This window comes from Lepisosteus oculatus, chromosome 17, assembly GCF_040954835.1.
Source record: "Lepisosteus oculatus isolate fLepOcu1 chromosome 17, fLepOcu1.hap2, whole genome shotgun sequence".
Taxonomy (NCBI): Eukaryota; Metazoa; Chordata; class Actinopteri; order Semionotiformes; family Lepisosteidae; genus Lepisosteus; species Lepisosteus oculatus.
Window position 1 is genome coordinate 236486 of NC_090712.1, and position 17139 is coordinate 253624.

Here is a 17139-nt window from a genome sequence, read left to right on the forward strand (position 1 = left end):
TGCAAATTCAAGTCTTTTTAAATACGTGACTTTACACACAGATCGAATCTTCACATGTCCCTTGATGCCTATGTTTATTTAAGAAGGAGACAATGCGAAACTTTTTACTTCTTCAGATTTTTAAAAAAGGACACCGCTACGAGGTATTAAGACGTGTTCGTTAAAGCCTCTTTGTAAGAACATACAGTTGTTTGCTAATGTTCGCTTTTTAAGGCTACACCCGTAACTTCTGATTCGGGTATGATATTGGAGACACATTTAATTTTCCTGTTCACACAAACGCATAGAAGATAATGATATTAAATGCAAAATCCACCGCCGTACCTTCACCAGGGCAAACAGAGGACCAAAGTTGCAGAATTGTTACTCTCGCGCAGGTAACAGACGCTTGAACTCGGCAGACGGGGTCACTGGAGGTCAAAGTCAGCTTGCATGGTCATGTGATAACCGGAAAAACAAGGCACTATATCTCGGGAACAAAAGCAGCACAAACGCTACTTTCAACGGCACAAACCGGCACTAACAAAAGAGATGCGTTTCACTGTTTGTAGGGGGGCCAACTTCAAAGAGCTAAGATCAGAACATGAGAAAGCACACAACTGTTACAGGAAATGCACTGCATTCTCTCTTGTCGCTTGTTGCTAGTTATGCTACCAGGCTGGCTTTAAAAAACGTGTGTCTGCTAGATTAGGTGGTATTTATTTTGCATAAGATTGTTCTTTACTTGCTGATTGCAACAAGGCTGTCTGAGGTTGGGCCACATGCGTTGTGCCCAGGCTTTTGGTTACAATGTTCTTGTTTAAAATAGTTGTATTTCACAAAATACAGTAGTTTGCGAAACTGTATTTTCAATATGATCTAAGTTCTAAAGTTTAAAATTAGCTTATTAAATACACTAGAATACAGAATCTTTAACTGAGATGTTTTATAATCCGATATTCATTGTTTGGACAGCTGTGGGTGCTGTGATTTATTCCCCTCCCTCTTTTCTTCAGGTGGTTCAGAGTTGCAGGACAGCTCCTTTGGGTATTTTATCACAGCATGTGTGGTGATCATTGTGGCCATTGTCTCCTACGTCACCCTTCCCAAACTGGTGAGATGCCCGTTTTTTATTGCCATGTTCTTCAAGGAGACTTACGAACTGGAAAAAAGTCAGTGAATATAAAAGCCAAAGCAGATCAAATGTAGTTAACGCCCTACAGCGTTCATGAGAAGCACTTTTGTGAAACCACTTATTATTTTTACAAAAACAAAATTGCAAAACATCCACTGTGATAAAAGCCAAATTATTATCAAAACCCAAAGATCATCATTGCACTGCCTAGTATGAGTAACATTTAATCTTAAACATGGAAGGAAAATGAACTTCAGCTTCTCATTAGGATCATCCTAACTGTTTTGCAATTTTATACCATCTTGCTTTGCAGGATTTCTTTCTGTACTATTCAACAGGCAACAGTGCCAATCCTGCAGAAGGCGTCAGGGATGAGGAGACCAAACTGGATCTGCTAAAGAAAGGTAAATGCCTGAGGTGTTAGCAGCTCTGGAGTATGACCCACCCCATGTCCTGCACATTTCTCATGTTTCTGTACTTCATATGGAATGATCTTATTTGTTAATAGCAAAAGTCAAAACTAACTGAACTAACAGGTTATAAAAAGCATATACAGTACATATTTCAGCTGTGTGCTTTTTCTTTTCTTACACATGCTTCTGAAATGCTACAGAGCACAAAGACCACCAACTCTCAGCTCCTGCACTTCAAAGTTGCCAAAGGTATCTGGTTCCCTTGGAGCTCTGACTCCACAACAGCAATTCAATGTAAATTGGCACAGGCTATTTTGCTGTTCGGCAGCAGGAACACTGTGCATAGTATAAACTTTCCAAACCTGAGTGGCGACCACAATGTTACTGCCACTGTTAAACTGCGACACATCTGGCTACTTCACATTAACATTGGGTGTACAACACCATTACAAATTAGTTATTAAATTTAACAGTTTCTTCAGTTTTATTTAAAAGAGTTACTGGAAGCAGAATTTGTGTCTGGCACATTAACATTCCAGCTTCTCTAGTGTGCTGGGCAAATTCATCTTGCTTTGTAATTCTGCATTTTTGTCTTCACAGAGAACATCAATGGTGTGGACAACAGTGTAGCCTTCAGTAAGCACACAAGCTCCTCAGTGTTCGAGATTTTCAAAAAGGTAAAGTGATCTGCAGCAACACATACTGTACTTCCAAACCATTCCAAAGAACATGTTTAGATGAGAGTTTTATTTATAACACCTTCCGAATTCTGTAGAGCAGTATTTCCAAACCGGTCCTCCAGTGTGCTAACCAGAAACTGTGTTGGTACTATCTTTCTGATGAAACATTAAATGGAAGTCCTGAATACTTGGTCATTAAACAATTCTTATGGCTGTTTTTAAAAAAGCGGAAATATTGACTGTTCAGAAGAGACCCTTTAGAAGGCATTGCTGTTCAGAAGAGGCATTTTCTTTCCTGCCTGCAGATCTGGGTGATGGCTCTGTCCGTATGCTTCGTGTTCACCGTGACCATCGGAACGTTCCCTGCTGTGACTGCAGATGTCAAATCGACAATCGCAGGGGACAGCACCTGGGGTATGTTGCCCCTGTGCTTTCCCAGTTCGTCTGAGGCTTTATATAATCAAACAGAAGTAGTTGGTCCCTGGGATCAATGCAAGTGTACGAATGTTTTGTCCAAGACAGTTTTTCTTCTGTATCTCTTTTTAACACCGTTATTAACTTTAGCTTTGGTTTTTACCTTACTACTCATATTCTGTTCCCCATCAATTTAATTAACTCATAAACTGACAAGGTCAGAAGTAATTTGTCAGGACGAACAATTTACAGTTATGTTTAGTCACTCAAGACCACTCTGGGCTTTTGGGCATAGACTGTGCTATGTTGGGTCATATGCCATACAGTTTAGCTAACATGTGAATTATTGTCTGGATCAGACACCTTTTTGTGTGGAGTTGACTTGTTCTCCCGGATTCTCTGGGTACTCAAGTTTCCTCATTATTTGGCTCCTGACAACTATAGATTTATGCACGCTGCTAGACAGGGAAGGCGAGGAGGGGGAGTGGCATGTATCTACAGTGGTAATTTTAACTGTAAAATTTTGTTGGTTAGTTTTTATCATTTGAGTATGTGGCACTCACTCTTATATATGATACTTCTGTGCTGTTTGTTGCTATTTATAGACCTCCCAAGTATAATGGTGATTTCATGGGTAATTTGCTGAACCATTATCAGTTGCATCTACCAGCTATGATAAAATTATTTTCACTGTTAATTTTAACTTGCATATTGATAACTCATCATACACTAACGCTATGGAATTCATTAGACTCTTGGAGATGTTTGAGTATAAGAAGCATGTGGATAGTTCTACTCTTAAACTTGGTCACATCTTGGACTTGGTTGTCTGTAAAAGTTTAGACACAGAGGTGTTACTAATATCTGATGTACTGATATCGGACCATTTTTGTGTATTCTTTCACAAAATTTTAATTTTCAAGTCAGGAAGAAAGCACCTGAATGTTATGTTAAAAAGCATGACATAAATTCAAAAACAGCTCAGAAGTTTAAAAACATTTTAAATTATGTTTCATGCACAGCGATGTCTCCCTCTTGCAATGATCTGGTTTATGCTCTGAATGCTAAACTTAGGGAAACTCTTGACACTGTTGCACTAGCCAAATGGAAGAAAATCTCACTCACTCATAAAACTCCTTGGATGAATGAAGAAATATGTCAGCTTAAGAGAAATTGTTGCAAATCATGGCGCTTATGGAGAAAACCTAAACTGCAGGTCCATTATGACATTCTGAGAGAACAGAATTCTACCTACAATACTTCCATAAAAAGGGCAAGACAGTTGTACTTCTCTAGTGTAATTAACAAACACAAAGATAATACCAAAGTACTTTTTTCCACTATAGACAGTTTAATTAACCCTACTTTTTCTGGTAGGGTTAAAAAATCATAATTTTTCTTATGATGTTTTATCTTCTACAAAATGTGAAGAGTTTGCAATTCATTTTCAAGATAAAATAACTTTGATTAGACAGAACATAGCTCAGACAGCCACAACAATTTTCCCAATTGTCCTGATCAGTCGCCTACATCTGTTATGACATCTTTCTCCGTTATTAATCTTCAAACACTTTAAACTGTTAAAGACAAATTAAGGTCTTCCACATGTGATCTTGACCCTATTCCTACAAACTTTTTTTAACAAGGTTTGTGATTGTGTGCAAATGATGTTTTAACTATTGTAAATTGCTCTCTATAAACTGGAGTTTTAAGACTGCCTTTATTAAAAAAGACTAATATGGATCCTGCTGTTATTTGCAATTTTAGACCTATTTGAAACATACCTTTTTTAAGTAAAATTTAAGAGAAAGTTGTTTTTATTCAATTAAATGAATATCTGGTCTTTAACAATTTTTTGGAAAAATTTCAGTCAGGTTTATACTAACCATAGTACAGAGACGGCATTGGTCCGTGTTGTGAATGACCTGAGACTGAGGTCCAATGAACATAATGCCTCTGTTTTGGTCTTCTTTGATCTCGGTGCAGCTTTCGAAACAGTTGATCACAAGATCCTGATCCATTGACTTGAAAACTGGGTTGGTCTTTCAGGGTCTTTCAGGGTTTTAGAATGGTTTAAATCCCATTTGATGAATAGACAGTTTTTTGTTGCTTTAGGAAATAAATCATAAAAAAATTTATATTTCTTGTGGAGTTCCGCAAGGTTCCATTTTATAACCTCTGCTCTTTTCATTGTATATGTTACCTCTAGGTAATGTAATCAGGAACCATGGGATCAATTTTCATAGCTATGCCAATGATACACAACTGTATAGTATATCTCTATTCCATCTGAAGATCAATTGAATCAGGACAAGACTGAAATATTGATATTGGGTACTAAAACTCAGAGAGAACTCTTGCAGGATAAATTGGGCTCTTATGCTTCATGTGTTAAATCGGAAGACCTCCAGATTCTGATCTTTGTTTTGTCCCTCATATGAATAAGGTTAGTAAAGTTACGTTCTATCATTTAAGAAACATTGCGACAGTTAGGCCTTTTTTATCCCAGGGCGATGCAGAAAAACTTGTCTATGCATTTGTTACTACTAGAATTGATTATTGTAATGCCCTGTTTAGTGGGCTCCACAAGAAAACAATAAATCCCCTACAACCTGTTCAAAATGCAGCAGCACGGATCCTAACAAAAACACAAAGGAGAGCACACATCACCCCTGTTTTTGAAAGAACTTCACTGTTACCTGTATTATCTATGATAGATTTTAAAAGTTCGTAAAGCTTTAAATGGCCTAGCACCTGTATACTTTACTGAATGCCTGTCTTTATATGTTCCTATACGTGACCTGAGATCTGCAAATACCACATATGAAGTACAGAAATAGTAGAGAGGCCGCTTTTTGTTTTTATGCTTCTAAATTATGGAACTCACTACCACTAGACATTACCATTAGGCAGTCAAGCTTGGTATACTGTTTTAAAAAACATTTGAAAACATATCTTTTTCATTTGCTTAAATTCGTTTTTCTGTTTTTTTCTTCTTTAAGAATAAATTGACATTTATGTTGCTTTACTGTATTACTGTGTTTTTTTTACAACTGAATGTATATCTTTTAATTTTTAGATTTTATTTTTACATTGGTTTGTAAAGCACTTTAAGCTGCTATTTGTATGAAAGGTGCTCGATAAATAAAGTTTATTATTATTATTTACTCTTTTGCCCCCTTCATGAGGAACAAGAGGGGAGCTGCAGACTGGAGTAGATCTGTCTCAGTGCCAACCCCTCTGAGAGAAGGGAGAGAATTTCACATTTATTTAACATAGCCTTTTGCTAAACCAATAAAATTCCCTTTTGCAAAAGAGCTTAACAGTTGTGCAGTGTACTGAAGAATTTAAGGGAAACAGTTACCTCTGTAATGGAAAGATAGAAGATCCATTTGTGTTAGATTAAAAATAAGGCCTATAATAATTATTGGAGGATAATACCAGAGTCTTTCAAGACACCAGAACTGTTTCTACACCTTGAAATTGGTGGTTCTGTTGTAGATGTGGTTGTTGTAGCTGTTGTGTGTGTTACATCCTCATTGTGACAGAAACTGATGGCTCTCATCCTGCTGAGTGCAAAGAAGACATTTTAGTTCTCCGACCAACATAAATCCAGTAGTAAAAGTTATATAACAGTCAGTGTATATTTGTTGCTCTGGACTAGTCTGTTACTGTGTGTATTACTAAGGTGTTATAAGCAGACACTCTGCAGTTCCAAATCTGGGATTTTACTGATTAAGTTACAGTGCTGGGTTTGTCTCACTGGTAACCCTGACATTTTTGTCTTTTATTTCACACAAAGGCATATTTAAAATAATAAAATGTCTCGCAATCAAAGTTGTAAATTTTATAATTCATCTCAAAGAGCCTACATTCCTGTAGGACACAAGTGGCCAATAGAGTTCAAAAAGGCATAGTTTCAGAAAACTTGACTGCATTAATAATTAAAGATGTTTTAGTTTTGAATTGCTTTGGCTTCTTTCTTCTGCTTCTATAGGTAAGTACTTCATCCCTGTGTCCTGCTTCCTGCTCTTCAACCTGCTGGATTGGGCTGGGAGAAGCCTGACTGCCATCTGCATGTGGGTGAGTTCCAGCCTCCAACTTAGCATTCCAGTCCTCTGTCTGCCTGCTCCTCTCCTGCTGCAGCTCCCCTCTCCTGCTTCAGTTCCTCTCTCTGCTCCTCTCCTGCTTCAGTTCCTCTCTCTGCTCCTCTCCCGCTGCAACCCCTCTCTCCTTTTGCAGCTCCTCTCTCTGCTCCTCTCCTGCTGCAGCTCCTCTCTCATTTTGCAGCTCCTCTCACTGCTCTTCTCCTGCTGTAGCTCCTCTCACTGCTCCTCTCCTGCTGCAGCTCCTCTCTCTGCTCCTCTCCTGCTGTCTAAGAACCACTGATTGGAATTATGTACTACTTTTTTGTTTGGTGAAAACAAACATTTTTTTGTTTTCTGTTGCTCTGATCTGGAAACCACATTGTTTCAGTTATGGTTTCAAATAAAATACTATCCCATAATGAATTGGCAAGGGGTGTTTGTCTTGGGAGTTTTTCCCTGATAAACAGTGGAATCATGGAAAATATTTACTGCATCTGAAGTGTTTTCCTTCTTGCACAAACTGTACAATGTAAGGAATATGCTGTGAAATTAACATCTGATTTTAATTTCTCAACATTGTACCAAAACATTTTGGTGTTACCGTTCTAAAAACTATAATGGTTTAAAGCAAGTTTTACAGTTCTAAGAAAAGGTTTGTGAACCTCCCAATTTGCTCCATGTTTTTGTATATATTAGACCTAAAATGTAGTTGGATGTTTATAAAGATAATTGGAGTCTTTATAAAAGATGGAGCCAACCTAATTAAATGCAGTACACAAAGAATACTGCTTTTAGAAACTTTTGGCCCAGTTCTTGTAGAACTCTCATCAAGTCGGAAACGGCTCAGGTTATGCCATACCATTTAAATGGGGTTTAGGTCCAGACTTTGACTTGGCCAATCCAAATGCAAAGTTTCTTTTTATGGATGGGTGTAGTTCTCCAGAACATGCTGATACAGCTCTGAATTCATGGCTCTATCAATGATGACAGTCTATCTGGGTCCTGAGGCAGCCAAGCAGTCCCGAACCATGATTGATGGCTGGGATAAGGCCTTCAGCTGGAAGGCAGTTTGGTTTTTGTTGCATAAAACATTTCATTGGTGCCAGAAGCGTTTGACTCGTCTGTCCTGAGAACATCCTATTAGAAGTCTTGTGATTCATCCAGACACTCTTTGGTCAGGTGGGTGGCAATAATCATTTTAGAAATCAATGGTTTCTTCCTGGTTATCCTTACATGAACACCATTCTTTTCAGTAATTTTCTAAAGGCTGAAGCATGAACACTCACAAGCCACAGCAAGAGAGGCCTCTGATCCTTAGATGTTACTCAATCTTAGATGCTACGACTGGCCCTGTTAGAGTCTCTATGGTCTTGAATATTTTCCATGTTTAGGCTGTCTGGCAGTGGATATGTGCAGCCCTTAATGTTTAGAAATGGTTTAGTTTTGCAAAAAGTCCTTGTACTACACAAGGCTGTAGATGCTTGTTTCTGCCACCACACTGTCAGAATGAAGAACATTAAATGCAGTCCGGAATCAAAATTACATAATTATTGACACTGTAGATCATAATAAGGTTTCCATTATGTGCACATCTATACAATTCTCAATTCTCGCTCACAATTCTATGTTTATATAAAATCAGCAAACTCTCAGCAAACGTAGAATATGGAATAAGCATCACATCACATAAAAGATTTCAATACCATGTCCTAGCTTTGGCCACTCCTCTGTGTAGATATATATTGGGTCAAAGGGCACAAACATCAACCCTTCGTCCAGCATTGAAATGAAGCCCCACCTTGGTGACTTGAGGCAGCCATTCTGCACCAGCAGCTCAGGTGAAGCTGTGAGAATGTACTTAGATTTAGTTAGAAGTGTCTCATTGTACTAAAATTTAAAACCTAAAATGAAAGTTTGCTTGGACACCAGAGTTAACACTTCTGTTCTTACAAACAGTGTCATGAGATGTGTAATATGTAAGTAGTCTCCAGACAGGGTAGTAGACTCTAATTAATGTAATCCGAAGGACATGCCCTCCTAGCCCAGTGTCCCCTGGTGCACAGGGAAGAGCTAAAGGAGATCGTAGATACAGTGATGATTGGTGAGACTAAGAGGCGGATATGGATCACAGAGACAGAGTGCACAGAAGGTTTGCTGTGAGGGAAAAAAAATAATCTGAATCCAGAAGAAATTGGAAGACTGTGCAGCATAAGGTTTGAGAAGTAAAGTAGTTTAAATGCACAACAGGGGGAAGAACAAGGTTTGAGCACACCGCACAGGAGAAATGGGAGAATGGGTCATCTGGCCTGGTTGGATGGTCTTAGCTCTACTGACCTCAGCAGGGCCCCTTCTTAAAGACTGCCTGTAAAAGAACATCCAAACCACAAAAGAACAGGAAAAAAACAGCTGGCAAAGAGGGAACTATGATTCATCCTGGCTGCAAGACTTGTCTTTTAGCCTCTCTTTCTCTAATTCATTCCTTATGTTCATCAGTACTTAAACTCACAAGAAATACAAGGGCTGTGGCACTTTCCATGAGTGTTTTTGCTTTTGAATAAAACAAAGGCACTGAGTACAGCTAGCAAAAGCAAGAAGGCCATTGTCCAGAATTGCTCGCATGCAGGACTGTTAATGTTAGTGCCTTAATGCCTCCCTTTCCTACTTCTAGAGGCCATGATGGCTTTAACCAAACCTGAGATAACTCCAGCAATTGCCATGTATCTTACTAGGAATTACCAGAAATAAGTGACTTCACAATAATGGGTAAAAAATGAAAAAGGTTATGTGCCATTCAGCATTTGCAATTCTTTTGAATGTTTTTCCGTTTTCCCCAGCCAGGGAAGGACAGCAAGCTTTTGCCTATCTTGGTGGTTGCCCGTGTGGTGTTCGTACCCTTGTTCATGCTGTGTAACGTCCAGAAGAGAGTGAACCTGCCTGTGATCTTCGCGCACGATGTCTGGTTCATCATCTTCATGATTGTCTTTGCCTTCTCCAATGGATACCTTGCCAGCCTTTGCATGTGCTTTGGGCCCAAGTAAGAACTCACTCACAGACATGTAATGCTTTGAATCTGCATTTAACAGAGAAGCAGGCCTTGAAATCAGTGCACCAGTCCTGTAGTTTTCTAAACCCTTTTTCCACTGAGCCGATCTTGAACTTGAGTTTGAGCCTAGCCAAGCCTGCCTTACATCACTGAGCAGTGCTACATTACTCTTTATTTCACCAGATGAGTTAGTTGAGAAGAGATTTTCATGTACAGTAACAGCCTAGACAGTAGGCCTTACACACTACTTACAAGACATGAGAAAGTGGATGTGCATAGTCACAGGAGGAAAAATATAGTTTTCTTGTTTGCATCATATGAGAAGCACAACTCGTTTTGAAAATCTTAAAAAGGCTTAAACTCATTGTTGGTCAAGCCTGAGCTGTGTCACCTTACAGCTGAACCTGACTTGTAACTGGAAGTTTGTAACCTTGAGCTGGTGAATACTTTAAATGAAAGTATTCAGTATAATACCCGGCTGTTTAAATGGGTCCAGATGTAAAATTGCTTTCAATAACAGCCTCAGCCAAATATTAATTTAAGATCTTTATGCAAACAGTACTTTCAGTTTCCAGGGACAGAGTGTCTTGGTTCTCAGCACAAACCAATAGTGTACTGTAGATAGTGTTCTGACTTTTACACAGACCTGGACATTGTTTGTTTTGTATATTTGAAACAAATTAAGAATGACTGAATTTGGATGTTAAAAAATTCCCAAATGATGGTGTTTTTTCTCTGTATTTACTTCACTCCACATTAGTTTTAGTTTATTCCCTGCTGTATTCTTCAGAACTGGCATTCTCCTTAATTCATGGCATTGAACCATGTATAAATATCCACTTCACAACTGCTGGTATTATAGACTATAACAAGTTAATTTTAATGCATCTGTCACTTCAGTAAACCTTTAAGTTTACTTTTTTTACCAGCCAGCAGCCATATCACTCTGCAACTCACAACTGGGAACCCACTGAAGCTCAGCAGGTGTGAGCCTGGTCAGTACCTGGATGGGAGACCTCCTGGGAAAAACTAAGGTTGCTGCTGGAAGAGGTGTTAGTGGGGCCAGCAGGGGGTGCTCACCCTTTGGTCCATATGGGTCCTAATGCCCCAGTATTGTGACGGGAACACTATACTGTAAACAGGTGCCGTCCTTCGGATGAGATGTAAAACCAAGGTCCTGACTCTCTGTGGTCATTAAAAATCCCAGGGCATTTCTCGAAAAGAGTAGGGGTGTAACCCTGGCGTCCTGGCCAAATTTCCCCCTGGTCTTTGCCAAACACAGCCTCCTTATAATCCCCATCTCTGAACTGGCTTCATCACTCTGCTCTCCTCCCCACTGGGAGCTGATGTGTGGTGAGCGTTCTGGCGCACTATGGCTGCCGTCACATCATCCAGGTGGGGCTGCACATTGGTGGTGGTGGAGGGGAGTCCCCATTACCTGTAAAGCGCTTTGAGTGGAGTGTCCAGAAAAGCGCTATATAAGTGTAAGCAATTATTATTATTATTAAATGTTCAATCTTTAAGTCTTAATCTTAAATCTTTCCCAAGAGTTGCAGGGTGGGAAGGCTGAGAACTGAGATTGTGAGTGGGTTTCCCTGGCTCCTCAGTGACATACAGGTGACGTAACACTCAGGATGTTTTATGTTGGTCCTCCACAGGAAAGTGCCGCCTCATGAGGCCGAGACGGCTGGAGCCATTATGGCCTTCTTCTTGTCTCTGGGCTTGGCGCTGGGAGCCGCCCTCTCCTTCCTCTTCCGAGCAGTCGTGTAAAAGGACCGATTCTTCACCTCTTTCTTTCCGCAAGGGAAAAGATCAACCAAGGATTCCCCCTTTAAGATTCTGCAGCAGTTTTGCAGTCACTTGGTTAATTAGTGTTTTTTAAATTCTTAGTTTTAGAATTAATGTTTTTTAAAAGGAAGAGCACTGAGATTGACATAAGATGGTAAAAAACAAAAAAACCTTCCACTGCTGCATGGAAGGTTCTGTACTTCCTTGAAACAAAGGACTCTTCATGTCAGAACAGAAGTATAGAACATACAGAAATTCATGCTGCTTAAGCTGCCTGCCCTTCGTTCTGCTTTTCATGTGCATGTATAATTTTTTATTTTTGGATTGTGCATTTTTCTGTTTATTTGAGACTCAATGGGCTGTTGGTCGATCAACTGATTTTTTCTCAATAGTTTCACCTGAGCTTCACCTCAGGGAATCTCAAGGGCTTCCAAGATTTTAGCTCAAGAGCAGCTGGTAATGTGGTGACCATGGAGGGCAGATAAGGCTTCCCCCTGTTGGATATAACTGGTAAATCAGAAGCTGTGTTTCTACAAAGTGCTGGCCTAGCTTTTACATTGTTTATTGGAGAATGAAGGAAGTCCTCCATTTGAGGGAATACTTGTTTTCTAGAGTGCCACTTAATGTTTTTTGATTATGCTTTTGATTAAGCCTGTTTTTACTTGTCTGGGGATGCTGGAATGAAACCATGCTCTTGACTTTAAACCATTTTGATCTGAGCCACACTGATAATGGAGATCTCAGAAGGTGATTGATTATATTGCGTATATGAGCATATCCCCTGTAAATACAGAAGGGTTTTAGATTTACTTGCTCTTAAGATGATTTTATATTTCTGTATGCACTCTTTAGTCAGAAAAAATCAGTCATGATTTTACAATGTGGCCTGTTTTATTTTATAATTAAAATTTATTTTTTATTTTAGTCTGTGGTGGGCTACATAAAGTAGAACCCACTGCTATTTAAAGTATTGCATTTGAATTTAGTATTTGAAAGACATTGTAAGTTGCACTAACACAAAAGAAAGGGTTTACTTACTGTCACTTAAATAGGGGAGAACATTTCTGGTAGTTTCTTTCATTAAGATTTCTCATGACTCAAATACCCCCTTTCAGCACTTACTTTGGACAAGTCCCACAGGGAAGTCCTTCACAGTGTTTTTATATTTCTTAACAGTAGATGTATAGAATGTGAATATGAATCTGATGAAGTATTACAGCTGTATCATATATATTATTGTATTATTACCTCTGTGCTATAGTCATAGTATTTACATTTTTAAAGTTTTAAAAATTTAAATAGTAAATTTAACTCACACCTGTTTGACTGTATTTTGATCACATGTGTAAGTGAAATGAACTGACATGAATCCCACTTGAGTTTTTTTTTAAACAGTGGCAATAATGCATTTTTTTAAATAAAACTTTCACTTTGTAGAAAAAACAATTTAAATGTTTTCTTTACAAGATAAAATGTTTCAATTACAAGATAGTAATGTTTTCTTTTTTCTGTAGGCTGTTATTTAGAAATACACTTTTGAAGAAAGGGCAGTATTTTGTAACTGAGATCATGCTCCTGGAGATGACTCTCAGCTCTGTCTGAGACCCCCCTGGTTTAATCAGCTCAGCTCTTCCATTGTCTGGGGCACCGTTTGGAATCGAATGATGTGTATTGGTTTTAAGAACAAGATTTAAGATCTTTTTAATCTCAATCTGTAAAATAAAACACAGTATTAAAGTATTGTCCTGTTCTATTTTAAAATGCATTTGTTCCTTCACACAGAATTTTTTATTTATGTAAGTTTTGTCAAAGAACAATTAACTGTTTAATTCTAAGAAATTTGCTGTGCTTTGTTTTTTTATTGTAGTTTATAGTCCGATGAGTGCAATCATTGTAAAGGAGCTTGTTTTAAAGTGGTAGCAGCTAGAACATCTGAATTCTTTGAGGAGAGAGAAAGACAGCAGTTTCCGGACTGAAAAGATGCCGGGATCCGTAGTGCAGATTTGAGAATATGTTTGAACATTTGAAATGCTTTATTTCTGCTGTATTTTATTACTCTGCAACAGCTGCTGCCACTCCAGCCAGAACTGGAGTATGAAAATTGAGTCCACTTTCTGTTCATCTAGAAATATTCAGTTTCTTCTTTTTGAACTACAATATTGAAATACAATATAGCCTGGATTTGCACTCAAAATAACCTATAAAAACATTAATCTAATGGTTATTTTTATAAGAGCAATCAGCAGCTCTACATGCAGTTGGGATCTTCAGAATAGTAAGCCAAAAAAGACATCTGTATGTATTCAGGAACTGAAAAGTAGTTTGTGTGTGCATTTTAAATAAATCACATTTTGTTTATTGTGTCCCACTGGTCTTGAGTGTTATTGTCTGTAGTTCAGTTGTGAAGTTCCACAACTTGAACAGGCCTAAAGAAAGTCTTCACACAGCAGAACTGCAGCGTAAGAGTTTTTAATGTTTTGTAAGCTTAAAGGACCAAAACACATCCACTGCACTGCTTCTCTTTTGTCCTGTCTGCTACAGAGTATTGTTAATCCTGCCCTGTGCAGGTGAAATGTTTTAAATGTTCACCAGTTAATCTGCACATGATTAAGCCCTTTTTGAAACTGTTTTAGGTGGAATTCATTTGCAGTCTTAAAACCACCTTACTTACTCTATTTTTATTTAAAAAAAGGATAGAGTTGGTTTCAAAATAAAAGTAGCCATGGAATACATTTTTGTGCTTTCCTGGCATCATCTTAATAATTCATTACTAGTTTCTGAAAGACTGCTGTATAATAAATCTGACAGGATTGCAAAAAAACAATTCAAAGTTTTTTTTTAAATAAAATGAATACTCCTACAGAGTATTCATGGTTCAAAGTCCACAAACAATTAATTCAGTTTTTCTTTTATTGTATTCAATCATTTTAAGACTTGAGATATGTGAATACTAGTTTTCTGATAACATTCTTGGATGCAACTAAAACAAAAAAAATACTGATTAGTGTAATAAGAGTAGTAAGATTTTTCATCTATGTTTTAATCACATTTAATCTCTGAAGGCAAGGAGTCTGTTTATCAGGAAGGTTTGTTGATCGGCCTTCAATCCTTTAACAAGGCTCTTGGATTTTTTAATTTAAATACTGTGAGACGACAACCTGTCACAAGGATATGTATGAAATTCCACAGAAGGCTGATAAAATGATACAATATGTACTGTAGTGTGGAAGCCTTAAACATTCTGCACTGTTGAACTCTGCACTCAGTTGTTCCTTCTTAATGAAACACAGTGTCTTCTGCTGAAGGTTTACCCATTTAGTTTTAAGATAATCTGTAATTTGTAGTTAAATGCATAATTTAACTGCCCTTTTGGACAGATATATTGATCTAACATCGGGAAATCAGTCAAATATGTGTGATTCATAAAGTAATTAGCTTCTACGATATTTCATATTGGTTGCTCATGTATAGTTCATATTGATTTAGGATCAGGTTTTGAAGATTCTCATTGATGTGAGTTAAAGATTGCTAGAGAACACATTTGTTTCTTCCCACCTAAACTGGGCTACATTAATATTAAAGTGAATTATAACAGAAGAAAACACTAGCGGATGAAAGCAACTTTCCTGTTTGCTCTTCTCTGGACTGATGGCACAATACTAATATCTTTTTTGTGTGTCCTAGTAACCAACATTTTACACAATACTCAAATGAGATCTAAACAGTGCATTGTACGTTTAAAATAATAGCTGGTTTACATTCTACACTTTTAACTATGTGTTAGTTGAACTACAGTGTTTGACTTTTTTAATGTTTCTCCACATTATTTAAAGATAAAATGGAAAACACTGGACTTGAAAAAGTGGCTGTTTATATTTAGTTTTCACTACTTGCATGTAACACTACAGTTCTGTACATAAAACATTGCTGAGTTTATCTAAAGCTTTTTGAATGTTCTTTGCCGCTTCTACACTGTTGGCTAATCTTTCTGTTTTGCCATTATCCACAGCTTTCACTGGAATGCAGTTTTCATCTCACTATACAGGAAACTGGGTCATTTATATATATCAGGAATAGCGGTGGTCCTTGTGTCTGTTTATCAAATTTCGATTCATTAGCCAGTCCTCAGTTCTGGTACAGTACATCAATTGATAAACTTTAGGGCTTTCTGAAAATCTGAAAATAACCTATGCTTGGGTTGTGTTTGTTACCATTGTTGCTTCTTCAAAGAACACTAACAAGTTAAGCACAGCTTATCTTTCTCCTGTTGAACTCGTTTCCAAACATAAAAAATGTTACAAAGGAGGCCATTTGGACCACCTAGCCCCTTCAATAGTTAGTGGCTAATTGATTCCCTTATCTCATGCAGCCAACAGCATGGTTGGGTAGCTTGTTCCATACTGCTGCTTACCCTTTAGTTATGATGATTACTGTCCTATACCACATAATAAGAAAGTTTTATTGGTCTTAAATTGCTAGATTTAGTTTTCTTTGCCCTTTTGCAGATAGCAGCTATACAGCTATCCAGTCAGTGGGTATTACCCGTCTTGAATGGCTGTTTTGCTAATAATCTGTGAGACACATCTCCTGAGCACAGGTCTTGGAATGAGCACGAACAATCCTCATGAAAAATGTCTGCTAGAATTATAAGCCTCTTCATCACTCTGAAGTGAACTACAGGGATGAGAATTACCTGTAAGGAGTTCATGATTATGGTAAATGGAAGAGTGATAATGTTATATTTTCTGGAATAAAATTAGTCTGTCCACCACATGCCAAGTCCTAATACATGAATCTTGGGTAAAACAAGTTGAAAAATTGTTGATCTGACTTGGAGAGTTGTAGTGGAGGAAAGGGTTTAGTGCCGTTTGTTTTAGTGTTTTATACTCAAAAGTAAACTCTTGACTAGTGGACATGGGAAGTGTTTCTCACTTGAAAATAAACACGATGTATTACTGAATGTCTGAAGTTTAAACGTATAATCTTAAAACACTATGAAAACACTCCATCTACACATACAAATTAGCAATACATAATACCTTATGTATATTATGTAATTAAAATGATTTGTTCTAATAAAAGTTATATTATTCTGTTAAATGTTTTTTAACAGGATTAAAAGGTTATATTGACCTTGCTTCCAATGCATGCAAGAAAAGTAATAATAATAATTATTATTATTAATAATAATAATAAAAAAACAGCAGGAAAAAAATAAAATGTCTTTGCAAGCTATAAAAAATAGAAATTGAGTGACAATCTTTTACTGTATATAAAACTTCAGAACATTGGTTGCACCAGCTCATGGGTACGTGCTAGGCAGCTGCTCTGTAATGAGTAATAAGACACCGGAAATCCGTGTGACTTTCCTTGGCTAGGAGCTAAGCAGAAGTAACCTCACTATTTAGCTTGTGTAAGTACAGCACCTGAAAGACAGCTGTTTTCCACTATTAAAGCTCAGCTAGTGACTTCTCCGCTATTTGGCTCCATTATTAGATTATCTGCAATAATTCAGTGGTTTTACCTCACCGGATTCCAAAGTGTCTAAAGGAACATATTTCTAAAGGAACATATTTCACCCACAAAAGGAAATGATTAT

At 37.7% G+C, this 17139-nt stretch overlaps 1 protein-coding gene across 5 annotated transcripts in view; it reads left to right on the forward strand.

Annotated features, from left to right (window-relative positions):
* LOC102684876 (equilibrative nucleoside transporter 1) overlaps window positions 1-11617 on the forward strand; it is a 42460-nt gene extending 30843 nt beyond the window's left edge. For all 5 annotated transcript variants that reach the window (XM_069179993.1, XM_069179990.1, XM_069179992.1 and 2 more), the window contains 7 exons: window positions 996-1093; window positions 1428-1518; window positions 2128-2204; window positions 2513-2621; window positions 6619-6704; window positions 9544-9743; window positions 11411-11617. In XM_069179993.1, the coding sequence (XP_069036094.1) occupies window positions 996-1093; window positions 1428-1518; window positions 2128-2204; window positions 2513-2621; window positions 6619-6704; window positions 9544-9743; window positions 11411-11522 (773 nt within the window). In that variant the 3' untranslated portion in view covers window positions 11523-11617. The remainder of the gene's footprint in view (window positions 1-995; window positions 1094-1427; window positions 1519-2127; window positions 2205-2512; window positions 2622-6618; window positions 6705-9543; window positions 9744-11410) is intronic.
* The last annotated feature ends 5522 nt before the right edge of the window (window positions 11618-17139 follow it).